The 19877-nt window shown below is 35.9% G+C and overlaps 1 protein-coding gene across 2 annotated transcripts in view; it reads right to left on the reverse strand.

The window, feature by feature from the left end:
* Positions 1-19877, reverse strand: part of Mcm10 (minichromosome maintenance 10 homolog) — a 156130-nt gene that overhangs the window by 20000 nt on the left and 116253 nt on the right. For both annotated transcript variants that reach the window (XM_090390737.1, XM_090390736.1), the window contains exon 14: positions 11576-11689. In XM_090390737.1, the coding sequence (XP_090246863.1) occupies positions 11576-11689 (114 nt within the window). The remainder of the gene's footprint in view (positions 1-11575; positions 11690-19877) is intronic.

Raw genomic sequence — 19877 nt, forward strand, 5'->3', positions numbered from 1 at the left:
CATATGACAAGGTGCCAAGAGAGAAGCTATTCAATACGCTGCAGTTATATGGTGTCAATGGGGCATTATATCAAGCAATACTTAGTCTTTATTTGAGTTGTGAGTCAGCAGTTAGAATTGAAGGAAGTACAGGAAGATGGTTTAATGTTAAATCTGGTGTGAGACAAGGATGTACATTATCCCCTCTGTTATTCATTATCTATATGGATCACATTATGAAGGAATGTGGTATTAAACCTGATATCAAAATTGGAGATGTTAATGTCAGCTCTTTGCTTTATGCGGATGATGTTATACTTCTAAATAAATCCGCTACAAGTCTGCAAGATTCTCTGACTAAATTGAATAGCTGTTGTAATAGATATGGTATGAAGGTCAGCAATAAAAAGACCAAGACAATGAAAATAGGCAGAATCATTGAAAATGTCAACTGTGTTGTGAATGGAGAACCTGTGGAACAAGTAAAACATTTCAGCTACTTAGGCACAATTTTTACTGAAGATGGTAAACTAAATATAGAAATAGACAACAGAATCAGCAAAGCTGGTATGGTGGGAAGTCAATTGAATAAATTCATATGGAATAAGAATGAAATTAGTCTGAACACTAAATTAGCTGTATACAAGACTGTGTTCAAACCAATTTTAACTTATGGATCGGAGAGCTGGGTCAGAAGTAAAACACTTGACCAAAGACTAGAGACCGCAGATATGAGAGTCCTAAGAAAGATTAGAGGCGTGAACAGATGGCATCAATGGCAATATCATATTAAAAATGAGGATATTAGGAAAGAACTTGACATTGTCAGCATCCCGGAATGCGTTAGCAGAGCTAATCTCAGATGGTATGGTCACTTAAATAGAATGGGAGAGGAAAGATTAGCAAAACAAGTGTTTTTTGCCAGGTTGGCAGGAAAACGACCCAGAGGAAGACCAAGATATAGGTGGATTGATACGGTACAAAGTGCCTTAGACGATAGAAATGTAAGATCTGATAATGTTGGAGTCTTGACAAGTAACAGACTGATTTGGAGGAAAATTGTAGATAGGAAGTTAGTAATGATGTAATTTTTTCATGTAGTACTGTCATATCCTGTACACCCCTTGAGGGTACATGACAGGAATTTGATGATGATGATGATGATGATGATGATGAGTTAATTACTAAGACATGACTGATCCTTCACAATTCCATGTTGTCCCTCATAAAGTATCATACTCTTATCCAGCTAGATTTCATCAGGAAAGTTCATGCCAGCATACACTGCATGCTGAAGGACACATATATCCCAAATGATACCTAACCAATGCCCCCCACTGAAATACAAACAAAGAACCAAACATAAGAAACCAAAGAACAAGAAAGCACTGAACCCGGATGGAATTTCCAACAAGTTGTTTGATGACAAAAGGTCAAACAACTATACCAAAAGCCATTATGCAACTTGTAGCAATCATTAATGTAATACTAAGATTTCACTACTTTCCACCACGCTGGAAAGAAGCTGACAATCTTAATCCCGAAACTGAGGAAAGCAAAACAGGTCTCTCAAAAATACCATCCAATTAGCCTGCTCTTCTGCTGAGGAAAGACTGCCAAAAGAGTGATACTGACAAGATTGCAAAAAATTGCAGGGGGGGGGGGGGGATCTCATACCTAATTAGTAGTTTGGCTTCCCCAAGAATGACTCCACTGTACAACAAATTGTGAGAGTCATGAACACATCAGTATGGGATGTAATTGGAAACAGCACACTAGTGCATTCTGCTTGATATTGTAAAGGTATTCAACAAGGTTTTGGTATAGCGGTCTATGCTATAAACTAATCAACGTCAATCTCCCATTAGGCCTGACCAGCCTTATCACAGTTCCTATCTTGAGGAGCAGAAGTTTTGTGTGAAACTATAGGGAATCAGATCATTTGAACTGACTGCAGAATTACAGCAAGAGCTCCCCAGGGATCTCTACTGTCACCTTTACTTTTCACCATCTATATGGCTGACATGGCAACCACAACAGTGGCTCCATATGTGGATGACACTGCAATACTGGCCCAAACCATAAGTTTGGGCCAACATGAAATCATGTTTGATGCCCCATTCCCTGGCAGTCAGTTGCCAAATACTTAGGAATACAGTTAAACAAAGAACTCCATTTTGCATCCCATCCCATGTAGATTATGTTTACTCAAAAGCAATAGGACAACGTTACCCATTATTGAACCGATGTAGTCAGTGAGACATGAAAATCAACTGCTCCTATACAAAAATGATGATCAGATCTATACTGATGTACAGATCACCAAACTGGGGAAAAATGGCAGACCTACACATCAAAAAAATATAAATCATACAGAACAAGTGCATCCACATGGCATTCAACACTCCATGATTCACGAGGAATCCTCAGCTTCACTGAGAAGCTAATATTCATATCACAACCTTCCTATGTGAAACAGCCACAAACGTTTTTGCAAATGCAGCCATCCACACTCTAACCCATTAATTCACCAGGCAGTGGACTACAACAAACACATTTTCATGACACAAATGCTCCAAAACTGCACGGTGCATATAAGTACGAAATACACTGCTAATCAGTCAAGTGCTTAATAAACAAACCTAATATTCATTTTTTTCCCATTCAGAACCCAATAAAGAAATAAAGGATCAAAGTTTGAGTGCATCTTGAAAGAAGTGTTAACTGTTAAGTCAGTAAGTACCATATGATTATTGTCACCAACTGGAGTCAGAATAGCTATGTATTTAACTGAACCCCCCCCTCTAAAACTACGAGGGTGGTCTGAAAATTTCTCGGCCCTGACCATAGATGGCAACCCTATTGGCAAGATTTTTTTTTTCTAAGTTGGAACATCTGTCATAAGCATCCATGTGAAATTGCAAGCCATTCTATCAAGTAGTTTGTTTTATACAGCTGTCTGAAGCAAAAGTGTTGTCTGTATCCCTTGAAATGGATAAAATTGAGTATCGTGCAGTTATAAAATTCTTTGTAAAAGAAGGTTTAATGCCAAAAGAAATTCGTTCAAAGTTGGTAAAAGTTTATGGGCATTCTTCTCCTTCATTTTCGACAATTAAGAAATGGGCTGCCAAGTTTAAATATGACCATACCAGCCTTGAAGGTGATCCACGTGAAGAACATCGAAAAAGTGTAACACCACCAAAAATCGTTGATCAAGTGCATGATATGGTATTGGATGACCGGCAAATCAAAGTACGTGAAACTGCTGAGACTACAGGCATTTCAAAAGAACGTGTAGGATATATTTTATGTTGCACTTGCTCACAGCAGATCAAAAACGTACTTGCATGAAAATCTCTGAACAGTTCTTGGAGCATTTTAACAAGAATAAAACTGATTTTGTGCATCAATTTATTACTATGGATGAGACATGGATTCACCATTACACAGCAGAATCCAAACAGCAGTCAAAGCAGTAGACAGAAGCTGGTTGTTCAGCGCCAAAGAAGATAAAGTCGGTTCCATCAGCAGGAAAGGTCGTGGCATCGGTGTTTTGGGATGCTAAAGGCATTTTGTTTATTAATTATCTTGAAAAGGGTAAAACAATAACCATGGAATATTATTCCGATCTTTTAACCGACGAAAACATTCGTGAGAAAAGACCCAGTTTGCAGAAGAAAAAAATCATCTTTCATCAGGACAATGCACCTGCCCACAAAGGTGTTTTGGTAATGGGAAAATTAAGGGATCTACACAATGAAATTGTTGGAACATCCACTCTATTCCCCAGATTTGGCTCCCTCTGACTTCTGTCTCTTCCCAAAGCTAAAAATCTTCATCGCTGGTCAGCGTTTTTCTTCGAATCGAGAGGTGATTGCAGCTGTAGAGGGATATTTTACAGATCTTACTGAGAACCACTACAGGGATGGGATAATAGTGCTGGAATAAATGTATTACTCTTAAGGAAGATTATGTTGAAAAATAAAAATAAATTTTGAAATTATAAATTCGTTTTTTCATTGTTAGGCTGAGAACTTTTCAAACCATCCTTGTATAATTATCGGATCTAACTCAATGTTCTGATTGAGGAAATTGTCTTGCAACAGCTTAATAAATTCAGTTTCATTCTTCTCAAGAGATTTCACAGCTATCCAATCAATGTTTGGATAATTACATTCCCTCTATTATAATTAATCATTTTGCAAACATCATCTTTATTTGGTAATACATTTCTTTGTCACTAGCAACTGATCCACTAGGTCTAACAGTATTCCTCTGCCCCAATAAGCATTTGATCTTGTTAGACTCCATCTCATACCAGATGGCTTCAATTCACTGCTACATGACATACTGTTACTACTATTACAGTCATAGACCTCAACTCCGGGGTGCTTCAGGGTCAAAGCTGTATAACTGAGAGGAGACCTCCACATAGCCTTTAAAGGAATGCGGAGAACCTACCAGGGCTTCTGACCTAATGTCCAATCCTCACCTTCTCGTGGTGAACCCTGTTGGGTATCTACTTGGATACTGAATGAACGAGGATGGGCTGCCAATTTGGGATTTAGCCGACCAAATTGTATTCCTATTGGTTAAACCAAAATAAAAAAATGATGGTACAACATGATAGAATTTCATGCCGACTGGGGCATCACCCGGTCAAACAAGCCCTGCCCCCCGTTATTTTCGCCAGGGAACCAGGGCAAACAACAAAAAGTCAGCTACTGGAACAAATCTGAAAACACAGCCCAACTCAACATCACCAGAGTTAAAGATCGGTACTATCAACATATGAAGCCTGAATGGCAAAGAAATGGAGCTAGCTGAGGAATTAGATAAGTACCAGATTGACATAATAGGGGCGAATGAAACAAAAAAAAGACAAAAACTGGTGAGATCTTTCTGAGCAATAAATACAAAATGTTATATTCAGGAAATGACAATCAAGGAAAAGAAGGAGTAGCCATAGTATTCAACACAAAATACGAGGCAAATCTTCTTGAATGGCAGGCAGTCTCAAGTAGAGTAATGTGGGCAAATATGAGAATGGGGAACTGGACAATGAGACTTATTTGTGCCTATGGTCCCACAGAAGGTTCTACTAAGGTAGAATTGGAGGAATTTTTTGAGGCATTAGAAAAAGCAACTGAGACAACGAAAAAGGAAAAGTTGGTCCTTGTTGGGAATGTAAATAGCAGAGTTAGGAAATGATTGTGATATATATAAAAATATTTTGGGAAAATTTGGAGAAAAGAGCAAAGCTAATAATAATGGCAAATATCTGTTGGATTTCTGCTCAGGACATGGACTGGTTATTACTAACACCATGTTCCAACCTAAAAATGTGCACAAATTCACATGGAAAGAAGAAGCAAGGAATAAGAAAAGTCTCACTGATTATGTTATTGTTGATAGTGATGTTTTCTCCCTGGTGCAGGACACCAGAGTGTACAGAAGATTTGAAATTGGAAGTGATCACTATTTAGTCTTGAGCAGAATAAAATTGAATTTCATATTGAAAAGAATGACATCTAAGAAAGTTTTAATGGGAATAAAAGTTGAGCAGCTCTCAGATGTGAACTGTAGACTAAAATACACAAAGATTATTGAAGAAAAAATGAAAGAGTTTGAGAACAGGAATCAAACCTTGGAGATTCAGTGGCAAGCCTTGAAGAAAGCCCTGATTGATTCAGCTAGAGAGGCAAGTGGTGAAGTAGTCTGCAAGGATAGAAATATTAGAACTCCATGGTGTACACAGAAAGTTAAAGAGGCAGTGAAGGAAAAGAAGAAAGCATATCAAAAGTTCCTATGAAATAAGTCAGCTTGTGCTCATAGAGAATACAGAGACAAATGTAAGAAAGCTAAAAACTGTGTAAAACTAGCTAAACAAAAGTCATAGGAGGACTTTGGCAAGAATATAGAAAATAAATATCATGACGGTGGCAAAATATTCTGGAGGTTGTTGAAGAAGCTTAGGAATGGAGGAAAGAGTGCTGTAAAAGGAGTTAGAGATGATAAAAGTGATGAAAACAGGAGAAAAAGATATCCGTGAAGTATGGAGTAATTACTTCGAAAAACTGCTAAATGAAACAAGCAGTGATGACAGCACAGTGGTAAAAAACACTGACCAAGCATCCAGTCAGGAATACATATCCATACTTGAAGTAGAAAAGCCATCAAAGGCTTGAAATGTGGAAAGGCAGCAGGAGTAGATGATATTCGACCAGAAATGCTGAAGTATGGTGGTATAAGAGTCTAACAGTGGTTGCACTGCATAGTTCAGAAAGCCTGGACAGAGGGATGAATTCCCAATGACTGGAGTAGAGCTCTCACAGTACCCATATATAAAAAGGGAAATAAAACTGAATATGAGAATTACAGAGGTATTTCCGTACTGAGTGTTCCTGACAAGATCTATGCAAGTATACTTGAGAAACGGTTGAGAAGAATTGTGGAAGAAAAGCTAGGTGAAGAACAAGCTGGATTCAGCTAAATAGAGTCTGTTAGGATCAGATCTTCACTTTACAACAAATAGTCGAGAAAGCATGGTAATATAAGAGAGATCTTTATTTAAGTTTTGTCGATTTTGAAAAGGAATATGACAAGGTGCCAAGAGAGAAGCTATTCAATACGCTACAGTTATATGGTGTCAATGGGGCATTATATCAAGCAATACTTAGTCTGTATTTGAGTTTTAAGTCAGCAGTTAGAATTGAAGGAAGTACAGGAAGATGGTTTAATGTTAAATCTGGTGTGAGACAAGGATGTACATTATCCCCTCTGTTATTCATTATCTATATGGATCACATTATGAAGGAAAGTGGTATTAAACATGATATCACGATTGGAGATGTTAATGTCAGCTCTTTGCTTTATGCGGACATGTTATACTTCTAAATAAATCTGCTACAAGTTTGCAAGAGTTCCTGACTAAATTGAATAACTGTTGTAATAGATATGGTATGAAGGTCAGCATTAAAAAGACAAAGACAATGAAAATAGGTAGAACTGTTGAAAATGTCAACTGCATTGTGAACGGTGAACCTGTGGAACAAGTAAAACATTTCACCTACTTAGGCACGATTTTTAGTGAGAATGGTAAATTAAATATAGAAATAGACAATAGAATCAGCAAATTTGGTATGGTGGGAAGTCAATTGAATAAATTCATATGGAATAAGAGATAAATTAATCTGAACACTAAATTAGCTGTATACAAGGCAGTGTTCAAACCAGTTTTAACTTATGGATCTGAGAGCTGGGTCAGAAGTAAAACACTTGACCAAAGACTAGAGACTGCAGATATGAGAGTCCTGAGAAAGATTATAGGTGTGAACAGAATGCATCAATGGCAATATCATATTAAAAACAAGGATATTAGGAAAGAACTTGACATTGTCAGCATCCAGTAATGTGTTAGCAGAGCTAATCTCAGGTGGTGATCACTTAAACAGAATGGGAGAAGAAAGATTAGCAAAACAAGTGTTCTCTGCCAGGTTGGCAGCAAAACGACCCTGAGGAAGACCAAGATATAGGTGGATTGATACGGTACAAAGTGCCTTAGATGATAGAAGTATAATATCTGATAATGTTGGAGTCTTAACAAGTAACAGACTAATTTGGAGGAACATTGTAGATAGGAAGTTAGTGATGATGTAATTTTTTTTCATGTAGTACTATCATATCCTATCATATCATGCAGTACTATCAAATTGCTGCCGTGTACCCCTCAAGGGGTACACGGCAGCAATTATCTCATCATCATTATCAAATTCCTGCCACGTACCCCTCAAGCGGTACGTGGCAGGAATTCGATAATGATGATGAGAGAAAACAAAGATAAAGCAGGGTAGTGGAAGTACAGGTAATCCTCGTATAACCCGGATATTCAGTTCCATAGAAATGCCGTGTTATATAAATCGTGTTATGCGAGACTCTGATCATATAGAAAAAGTAGGGTTATGTTCCAAAATCGTTTTTTTTTTTTAAATTATATAAACAACAATGACATATCCAACAAAAAAATATTTTTATTCATGTAAGTTAAGAAAACATACAAACTATGAAACAAATGTTGTTGTTGTTGTGTGGTTATAGCCTTTTGGCTGTTTAGGGGGAAGCTATATATACACCCATCTAGGGGAAATGACTATGAGTAAGGGGGTTTCCCGTTGCCTTCCTTTCCATACTATATCCTATACCCTGTTTGTTCATGGGGACCTGTTTGCCTGCTTATGGGATGAAAAACTCCAGATTAACTGGTGGAAAAAACCTGCGGTCCATGCCCAAGACCGACTAACTTGGCTTAAGCTCCTCACATCATCAACGGGAATCGAACCTAGAACACTTTTTCCCCACGCATATAGTTGCAAAGCCACTAGGCTAATCGAGCAGACATGAAACAAATACATAGTATAAAATTATAAAAATTACAAATTGTACGTAAAATTCATTGGACATAATGCATAAATGTTTTAGGTAAAATAAAATAAAGGGCATATTTTAATCATCATCATCACTGTCTTCAAAAATAATATTTTGTAGATATTCTTTATTTACGAGTGGCCGGACGCCGTCATCACTTGAAATCTCTCTGACATCATTTGTATAATTCTCGTTGCATACTTCGCCTGGTTTAGTTATCAAGAAGTCAGTAATAAGACCTTGCTTACAACTATGCTGCAATTTTTTATTAAGTTCATAATATGGAGCTAAAAAAATATCCAATTGTCTCTTGAATTTTCCGGAGTGCTCCATTGAGGGATTATTATCCGTAAAATAACTTCCTAACTTTTTTGCAAGTTCAATCCTTCTGCTAATTTCTTTAAACTGAATTCTTTAACGGATTCATCACAATCAAAATCATCAGAAGAACTTTCCCCGCCATTTGGTTCGATGTCATCTATTAACTGTACCAATTTCGTTTACAGCAGCTTTGCTAATTCTCCCTGGATTTTAAGATTATGCAAAGAAAACTGCTTTTTAAAGTTTTTGAACCAACCCTTACTGGCACAAAATCCATGTTGAAAGCTTTCTTCTGAAGAATCTTGATCAAGTTCTTTTAAATGTTTATAAATCTTGAGAATTTTTGTTTAATAAGATTTCCATCCAAAGGAATTTTCTTTTGAGTGCAATCTTCTATCCATATCGTCAGAGATGTCTCCATTGTTTCTATTAGAATATTGTGTACCTGAGCAACATGCATTGCACTTACCGTTGATCCAGCAATAAAACTTTCTCAGATTTTATGTTCATTTTGTTTGATTGTTCGAATTGTTGATTCATTTAAATTCAAAGTCCCTGTTACAACTCTTAGGTTTTCTCCATTTTTCAACTGATCCAAGAGTTTTATTTATTTTTTCTTCGACCGAAATTAATTTTCTTTTCAATGTTAGTTTTTTCCCCCCTTTTATTGAAGTTTTAGTGGCCATTACTATTAAAATAATTTTTTACGTAAAAAAAAAAAGCATTACATATTAATTATATACGTAACTCACCAGAAAATAAAGTGCTCAGCTTGAGATTAACATACTTATGATTTTTAATGTGTTTTCCTAGCAGAAAATGAAGACAATTTTCAACAATAAACACTTTATACAGTAAACAATTGACGTACATGCACGATATGGGCAGGCACAAATTTAAAAGATAAAATTTGATTTTTAAGTCGCAGTATAAAATATATGAAAAGATAAAAGGTTACTCACTAAAAAACACACGTACTAACCACAGTCATAAGTTTTAATATGTAAATATTTCATCCCAAGTATCTTGGGACATCCTCAGTACAGTAATTCAAACAATACTAGGAATAACATACAGTTAGGGTACATGATTATAATAGAATCCCAATATGCATGCAGTAGCGTGTTATAGAATTAAATTCAAACAATACTAGGAATTTTTTTTTTTTTTTTTTAAATAACAATACTAAGAATAACATACAGTTAGGGTGCAAACTGTATGTTATTCCTAGGATTGTTTGAATTACTGTACTGAGGATATCCCAAGAAACTTGGGATGAAATATTTACAATTAAAACTTATAACTGTGGTTAGTACGTGTGTTTTTTATTGATGAATTCACCACAGGTTTCAGTGTATAAAAATGGTTACTATAATTTGTAAACCGTTTTATATCGAAATCGCGTTGAACAAGGGTTACTACAATTTGTAGATCAGTTTGTATAAGTACCGCGTTTACGAGGGTTACCTGTACATAGTATATGAGTAACAAAATGGTGCAGTTAACGAGATTGAACATACTTTAACACATTTCTATCATATCTAGATAATATACTTACAATTGTCATTTTCTCACTTCTTCCAAAAATCTTTTTATATCCTCTTCCATACTGAACTTATTGCTCGTTAAGCTGTTTGTGCCTACTAGAATTATGATCTCTTTTGCTTTGCTTTCCAGTTTTTTAATTGCATGCACTATATTTTTAATATTTGCTCCAGGAAAATCTGAAGTTATAACCTGCTCATCAATGGCATGTTGTATGATAAGAGTCACCATATACCAAATAATATCCTCCCTTTTTACAATCAACTTTACCTACCTGATTTTTGTTATGCATTAACTTACCTAATTCCATGTTTTGTTGTTTTTAATTTTGCTGCTTAACTTTATTATGCTCCATATGTTCCTTTAAATGCTGCTCGACTTTCTGTAATTTCCACATCATCTGTCTAATAATCTGCTTTAACCTTGGAATTGAAGGTTAAATCATTTTCAATATCCTCTTTAGTGAGGCAAGCCTTCTTGTTCTCAACTTCACTGTTCTTGTTAATGTCCCATTTCTTGTGCGTTTTTGGTGTCATTTTACAGATGTATTTAGTTTTGCAATATCTCAATAAAAATATGTTATAAAAACACTAGATACTATAAAAACATGAAAATCTACTTTAATATACTACAAAACACTCATTTTCTGAGGAAAAAACACAACAAAACAGATAAAATTCATGAATTTTACACAAGTGATAAATACCAACTGCTAACGATATAGCCTCAAACTCAAAAACAATACCCAGTTAAAACAAAAATAGAGAGAGACTTGTCTGAATGACATGGTAATACACTTATTTTGCTGAATTTGCACACAGGAATGCAATTATCGCTTAAATGCAATTTACAGATGATGTCCTTGCTATAGGTTAAAGCATTGTCATGAGTGAGCATGTATTTCCTGAAGAGACACATTGATAAACTAAGAATTATAAGACTTTCAAAAGACCATTTCAAAGTAACTTTGATTTACAAATCTAAAATGTTCTTCTCCCTTTGTTTTTACTATGATGAACTGCCAAAAAAGATCTAAAGAATTCTGTCTAGCTCTTAGAAAGAAGTTATTTATTCTATACTTACAGAAAAGAAAAGGTGAAGTAACTGAGCTATAATGAAATGCAAAAGTCATTTTCAAAAAAAAAAACTTTGCAGCAATATAACCAAAGTTCTTGAAAATCACTTCATGTTCTGCATATTTTAAAATGCCAATATTAAATTACAAGGAAATTTCATATTGACAGGAAAGAACTGAAATATATAATAAATGCTAAAACAAAATAATTTTTTAAAAAGTTTTTCTCACCTGTTTACATGATACAACATCACAGACAATTTCTGTGACAGACTGCATTTTCAATTCCATTTGTTCTTTTCTCTCCAGATTATTAAAATACTTTTCCTGTTTTAGCAGTTCTTCCTAAAAACAGAACAAATTCTTTTATATAGTTTTTAATCAAAGTAACAGCTTGTTCAGAAATATCAAAAGCTTTTAATAATTATTTTTTTCATAACTAAGGTTAAATACTATGGGATTTTGGCTATGGTGTTTTGGTAGTTTGTTATAGTGAACAAACTTCACTATAACAAAAGTTTGTCAGTGAGAGTTAACTTGAGAAAAGAACCTGAGAGTATTAGTAGTCAAGGTGTCAGAGCTAATTTAATCTGCTGTAGTCACTTAAACAAAATGGAAGGATAGCAAAATGGTTGTTCGATGCCAGGATAGTAGGAAAACACTAAAGCACAAGATCTAAGTGCTGATGTAGTTAGTATTGCCTTAAAAGACTGCAATACAGTATCAGAGAATACTGGATATCTTACAAGTATCAGATTAGTTTTCATGTTCCCCTTATGTGTTAAGTTCAATGGCTCTCATAGTCTAACTGGGTTTCATGAGAAACCTTATTAATGTGATTTTTTTTATTCTTATTTATTTATTTTTTTGTATAATATAACTCTCACCAAGGAAAGATTGTAAACCTATAATACATTAACACTAGAGAAGTGCTAAGGTTTATAAAATATTTAATTTTTAAGATAATTCAGACACAATACTCTAGAAACCAAATGGAACTTTCTCAAGCCACTTCAGGCCTCCAATAAACAGGGTATAGTCTCAGACAATAAAATTCATCTCCTGAAAACATTCACAAATATCTGTGCCAATGGGGAAAGATGAACCAATACCTGCTGGTTGGAGAAGAGGCATATGATCCACTCAGCCAACGAGACCAGCAAAATCTTGTCTTAATTTTATCTGCACAAAAATTGTATGTGTATTCTCTGGTCACTCTATCTTGTAGAATGAAAAACCCAAGTTTCCAGGCAGAAAACATATGAGACTGGCTAACTCGCCATCATTTGAAAAGCTGTTATAGTTTTTTTGTATCCCAGACAGGATTAGAATCCACATTCAACCAAAGGCATTATCACCACTGATTAAGGTTATAAGAGATTAATTTGAAATAAAACAGTTAATGGGCAGCTGGTAATAATGTAATCTTAATTATATGATGATTATGCTATCATAGTATCCTTTATATCCTTGATATGTATCAGGAAATGATGGTATATTATACTACAAGGGATGCTAATGTATGTATGTATATATCCCTTGTATACATCATACATCTTGATATTATTGCAGATCTGTATAACTAAATCTTCAAAAGGGATTTTCTGTATACCATGTAATCTCAATCCCTAATTCAGTGGTGTGCTATGAGATTTAATTACTTCAAATAAATGCTGAATAATCCATTATACAGCCATCTGTATGATAACAATACTGTACCAGTCACCTAATCTATTGATATGTTTCAGCTTGGACTTCTAAAAAGAGCACCCAGTCTCTCCTACATGTGCTCTGCTGCATGCACACTTGATTTGCAGGTTCCTGTAATATTCAAAAGGATGTCTGTACACAGGAGGTCCCTTTGGTAATCATAAATGTAGTTCAAAATCTTATCTCTTGTCTTCCTCTTTGTTTTAAAATAATGTATGGTGACATATTCTGATAATTCAGATGATGGTGGTGTGAAGTGGCAACAACTAGTGTTGGTTGGGTTGTATGGTAATAACACGAATAACTCAATTATAACATCCAAAAATGCTTATTCTTTTCTATAGCCCCACTCTCACTACAGTAATAACAAATTCACATATTATAGTAAACTACTATACAGTCCCAATGAAATCTCTATCAATGTTATTCTAAAAGAAATTGAACTATTCATTATACCAAACCAAGGAGCCTACACGTTTGCTACAGCGAGGAGTCGACAATTATGCCAAATAGTCAGAAAATGTTTCTACACACACACACACACACACACTGTATTTGCAGGTGCATAATATGCCCTTTTTTTTTTTTGAAAATAAGTCTGAAAACAGGGTGTGTCTTATACATCAATGCTCAGTTTTTTATTACTTTCATTTCTGGAAATTTTCTTTGCTCAGAGTTACGCGATTTCTTTCTTGCTTCCTTGCAGTGTGTGTGAACATTCCAGTAATGTAGAGTTCAGTGGATGTGCATGCACTGTCATCGACGATCACAGCTGTGTTCCTGTTCGTTTAAACTTTCCAATTGTTGTGAAAACGGTGATAAATTTCTGCCATTAAATTTTCTCTAAATTTCTTGACAAATTATGGCTGAAAAATATTGGCATTGCTACAGTATTGCATACAAGCTACGTGTGATTACCTATGCTAAAGAACATGGAAACAGGGCTGCAGAGAGACATTTTGGGCCACCCCAACTGAAAAAATTATAAGAAATTGGTGGAGTCAGGAAGAGGATCTAAAAAAAAGCAACTCACAGTAAACATAACTTACAATAATGTATGGTGACATATTCTGATAATTCAGATGATGGTGGTGTGAAGTGGCAACAACTAGTGTTGGTTGGGTTGTATGGTAATAACACGAATAACTCAATTATAACATCCAAAAATGCTTATTCTTTTCTATAGCCCCACTCTCACTACAGTAATAACAAATTCACATATTATAGTAAACTACTATACAGTCCCAATGAAATCTCTATCAATGTTATTCTAAAAGAAATTGAACTATTGATCCACTAGGTAATCTAACTAGGTACTCTTTCCTAGTTAGATTATATATTTGTTGAAAGTAGACCTACTTATTACTTTATATTTGAAATACTGTAAATTCATTATAATATTCAGTGAAGTTTTTTCTCTAGAAAATGTGTACAAAAAAGGGGGTGCATCTTATACGCCAGCAAATATGGTACATACATATATATATATATATATGAACAGTTATTAAGGTAAATACAATTGATTAACTATAGCAAATGCCACTATAACAAAAGATGAAAAGTCCCAACTAAAGCCCCATAAATATAATACTATTCTAAAAGAAATTCACTACAGCAAACTATTCTTATGATCCTATGAATCTGTTACAGTGAAAACTGACTGTACCGAGTTCTAATGCATGATTATACACTGCTTGGAAAGAAGTCAATGGACACCATAGTGTGAAGAACAAACAGCCATGGCATCCACCTTAATTAAACGCAGGACCTCCTTTCACTGCGATGACTGCAGCAGTCCTATGAGGCATACTTTCCATACGATAGTGACTGATGGGAATTTTTGACCATTCTTCTTGTAGGCATGTAATGAGGTCTGGACTGTTGTGGATGTCCCTTGACTTCATCTGATGCTCCGGTTTGTCCCACAGATATTCAACAGGGTTGGAGATCAGGGTTCTGTGGAGGCAAGTCATGTGGTGATGTTCATGTTCAGAAATCACTCAGTTACAGCAGCAGCCTTATGACACGCCATTGTCTTGCTGAAAGAGACAATGGTCAGTTCCATAGAAACGTCACAAAGTAGGAAGCATTGCATCGTCCAGAATGTTCAGATACCTCTCGGAGTTTCAACGCTCGTGGCCCTACAAGCAGAGGTCAGAGGCCAAACTAGAAAAAAAAAAAAAACACATCATCACACCACCAATCCTAAATTTATAGTTGGGGTCACACACACACACTGGTAAGAGACATGGGCATCCACCACACCCATCCATCTGCTCGTTAGAGGTTATAGTATGATTCGTCACGCTATAACACAGCTTTCCCACTGTAATAGTGTGATTCCTTGCTCAATAACACAGTTTTCCCACTGTGTTATGGAGCTGAGTTTACATCACTCAAAATGACGCTGCATATTGGTTCAGGTAATTTGGGGGTTGCATATTGCAATCCTACCATGGAAATTCATGTTGTGAGTCTTGGTTCTGAATGTTTTTATGCAGATTTGTTCCAATCAATGCCCAGAACTCTGCATTCAACGTGTTGGCCAACCGATGGCTTTTAGATATTATCCTTTGTAGTACCTTACAATCATGTTCGGTGAGTGTGGTGGGTCATCCACTGCTGTTAGCACTTGCAGTTGACTCCCAGCACTTCCATCTCAGTATAGTATCACTGATTATTGATCTGAGACAGTTAATTTGTCAGCAATTTGACAAACAAATAGGCCTGCAAAATGGCATTCTATCACAACACCTCTTTCAAACTCCATCAGTTCCCTTCTCGCAGCCATTTCACCCGAACAAAGTTGCACTGGCTTGGGAACATCATATTCCTCTAATTTATACTGGCTACAAACATGTGACTCGTTATATGTCACGAAGCATTCTTATATATATGCACGATGCACTATACACACACACATTTTACATACAGGGTGTTCGGGATAAATTTGACAGTTTTGTAAGGAAAAAGAAAATCTTCTTTGTATCTATTAAATTTAATGAATTGACAAAAAAACATTACAGGCAGAGTTAATTACAATACTATCAACAAGATTTACTCAAAATAACCACCATTAGCATCGATCACAGCTTCAATTCTGCTTCGGAACCTCGAACAAGCTGATGCTACAGTCTCCCTGGGAAGGGCCGCAAAAACTGTTTTAATTTTATCCATTAACTGGGCTTTTGTATTACTGGAAGTGCGATTGGGGTCTTTTTCAACTGCGCCCCATACAAAATAATCCATGGGGTTAAGGTCTGGGGAGTTTGGAGGCCAAACATTTGGACTGGTGAAGTCGTAGAAATTTTCAGACAACCATTTTTGACTTTTCCCAGAGGTGTGGCAAGGGGCCGAATCCTGCTGCCATACATACGGCCTACCATTGGCTACCCTTGTTATCCAGGGCTTGACTACAGTTAGCAACTCCACGAACAAAGCCCGAATTCCAATGCCAGGGTTCTTCAACACCTGTTCCTGCAGATTTGCGAGGAATTCTGCTGTACGAACGCAATCAGATCGTCTGCTAGGGATCTTTCTTCTTGCTACATCCTCGTAGTCACCATTGCAAGTCTCTAGTTCATGCCTGATTGTTTTTACTGTATTCAGGGAGCATTGGGCAGCAGTCGTAATATCCTTATTTTGATGGCGGGCACGAATCATCATGATACAAGTTATTCTCTTCCATGATTCAGGTGGGTTCCAGCTATCCATCCTTTCTGACATCTTGTATATGAATGAAGAAGGGTCCAAACTTTTAAATGAAGAGAAGTGTGTGTTAATACATGTAACTTACGGAAAAATATAATTAATTATAAATATGTCAAATTTATCCCGAACACCCTATATATATATATATATATATATACATATATATATATATATATACACACACACACACACACACACACACATATATATATATACAGGGTGTTCGGGATAAATTTGACATATTTATAATTAATTATATTTTTCCGTAAGTTACATGTATTAACACACACTTCTCTTCATTTAAAAGTTTGGACCCTTCTTCATTCATATACAAGATGTCAGAAAGGATGGATAGCTGGAACCCACCTGAATCATGGAAGAGAATAACTTGTATCATGATGATTCGTGCCCGCCATCAAAATAAGGATATTACGACTGCTGCCCAATGCTCCCTGAATACAGTAAAAACAATCAGGCATGAACTAGAGACTTGCAATGGTGACTACGAGGATGTAGCAAGAAGAAAGATCCCTAGCAGACGATCTGATTGCGTTCGTACAGCAGAATTCCTCGCAAATCTGCAGGAACAGGTGTTGAAGAACCCTGGCATTGGAATTCGGGCTTTGTTCGTGGAGTTGCTAACTGTAGTCAAGCCCTGGATAACAAGGGTAGCCAATGGTAGGCTGTATGTATGGCAGCAGGATTCGGCCCCTTGCCACACCTCTGGGAAAAGTCAAAAATGGTTGTCTGAAAATTTCTACGACTTCACCAGTCCAAATGTTTGGCCTCCAAACTCCCCAGACCTTAACCCCATGGATTATTTTGTATGGGGCGCATTTGAAAAAGACACCAATCGCACTTCCAGTAATACAAAAGCCCAGTTAATGGATAAAATTAAAACAGTTTTTGCGGCCCTTCCCAGGGAGACTGTAGCATCAGCTTGTTCGAGGTTCCGAAGCAGAATTGAAGCTGTGATCGATGCTAATGGTGGTTATTTTGAGTAAATCTTGTTGATAGTATTGTAATTAACTCTGCCTGTAATGTTTTTTTGTCAATTCATTAAATTTAATAGATACAAAGAAGATTTTCTTTTTCCTTACGAAACTGTCAAATTTATCCCGAACACCCTGTATATAGTATAATATTCTCACACAGTACATAATTATATCAGAAAGCACTGGATAGATTTGATTTTTTAAGATGAGTGTCATAATAATTTAAGAAAATATTTCAGATATCATCAGTGGCTTATGACAACTACGGCTTACTTTTAGTTTACAATTAATGCATATGTCAAGTGCCAGCCTTGCTGCCCAAGTGGATAAGCACACATCCACTCTCCAATCAACAGACTGTGGATTCAATTTCCACAATTATATGTGTATTTAGGTGGCAGAGATGATTTTTGTAACCTTGTGTGAGACCACTGCCATTGTACTTATTTAGGGGCCTAAATGTTTGGTCTCTAAGCAGGTTCACTAATTCCATAGCCCACCCAGAGTACTACTGGCCTGCAGCCTTTCGTTAGCAGGATTAACATTTATAAAAATAAAAATAATTTTTTAAATAAATAAAAAAAAAGTAACATTTAACCCTTTCAAAATCAAACTTGGATTTGTTAATTTGTTTTCAACTATTAAATTTGTACCAATGAACAACACCTAAAAAGACACTGACCTGTTGGCATAATTTTTTTTTCCAATTGGTGCACGGATGACCCAGACAAATCACTACCTACCATACCAGAAACAATGTTTATGGTGGCCTTTTGCCAAAGGAACATTATATAAATAACCTAGCTAATAAAGAGCTTTCTAGCCCTTATGGTATCATCCTACCAAATTGTACTTTCCTTTTATACCCAGCTGGCACCTAACCATGGAAAGAATCCTATAGTTGTCCACTAAAATAGTGGATTTAATCATTAACAATCAAATTCTTCATCACTTACTGGAGGTCCATTATGGATTCTCCCACCACTCTATATCCACAGCAGATCTCCTTGCACACCATCCACTCTGAAGACATAAGCCATGGAGGAATGTGCTGCTACTCTCAATATTTCTAGAATATTTCATTGGGTCTGGTCAGAGGCCTGTTCAGCAAACTGTCATATTATGGCCTCCTTTCAACCTGCTGTAAGTGGATAGCCAGAGCCAGTTTTTTCAGTACATGTCAAAGCAAACAGTTTACTATCTTGGATTTTTCTACCAGTGTAAAGTGTTCCAGGATTTTGTCCTACTGCCTATTCTCTTTCTCCTATAAGTTATGCCCATCTCTCATGAACCAATATCCCAGTCCCTAGTCATGTTGTTCATGGTGATATATTCCATTCCTTCTATGCATTTGACAAACGTGCAGTGCACAAACATTAAAAGCTTCAAGGTTATTTTACCATCGGAACCTTAAACACTGATCTCCTTGCCATTCTCCAGTGAAACATGACAATCATGCTAACTTTATAAAAACAGTCATATTATTTCTTTAAAGAAAGATCTTGTTTCATCTTCCCTCATTACCCAGATTTCTCATCTTGGACTGACCTGCATCTCTAGCTTTTCCTCAAGTTTTTTGAAGCCGCTTCAGTCTTCAAAACCTTCACATCCTTTTTTCTGCTCAAAATATTCCTTTTTATCCATTCAGCTAATAACTTTGACAAATCTCAAATCTACTAATACTGCTCTCACATTTGGGATGACACACCAACAACTTGCTTGAAAAAAATACTTGATGCTGTCCATTTTATGCTTATTCTCTTTAACTGATAGTCTGCTAATTAATGTCTTTTTTTTTTTTTTTTTTCCATACAGGAAATTCCACAGGTGCTAGTTCAATGAGACTGTATCTATCATTCCTCCACTTTCCACCAAACTTGTAATAACAGCAGCTATTCACACTCAAACTATAAAATCACTTAGGTTGCTTTTCTCCTTTTTTCATTCTATTTGCCTTTGCTTTCTAAAAAATCCTTACTATTTAAAAAGAATATCAATAGAGACTCCTCTTCCTGTCCATTTATGGCACTTATAATATGCTATAGACAATATTATAATAAAATGCTATACACTTTCACATGAGGAACTGATATATGTATCTCATAAAAAAAAAATCT

The sequence above is a fragment of the Typopeltis vanoorti genome, chromosome 3, assembly GCF_054136105.1.
Source record: "Typopeltis vanoorti isolate ZY-2024b chromosome 3, IOZ_Tvanoo_1.0, whole genome shotgun sequence".
NCBI classification, from domain to species: Eukaryota; Metazoa; Arthropoda; class Arachnida; order Uropygi; family Thelyphonidae; genus Typopeltis; species Typopeltis vanoorti.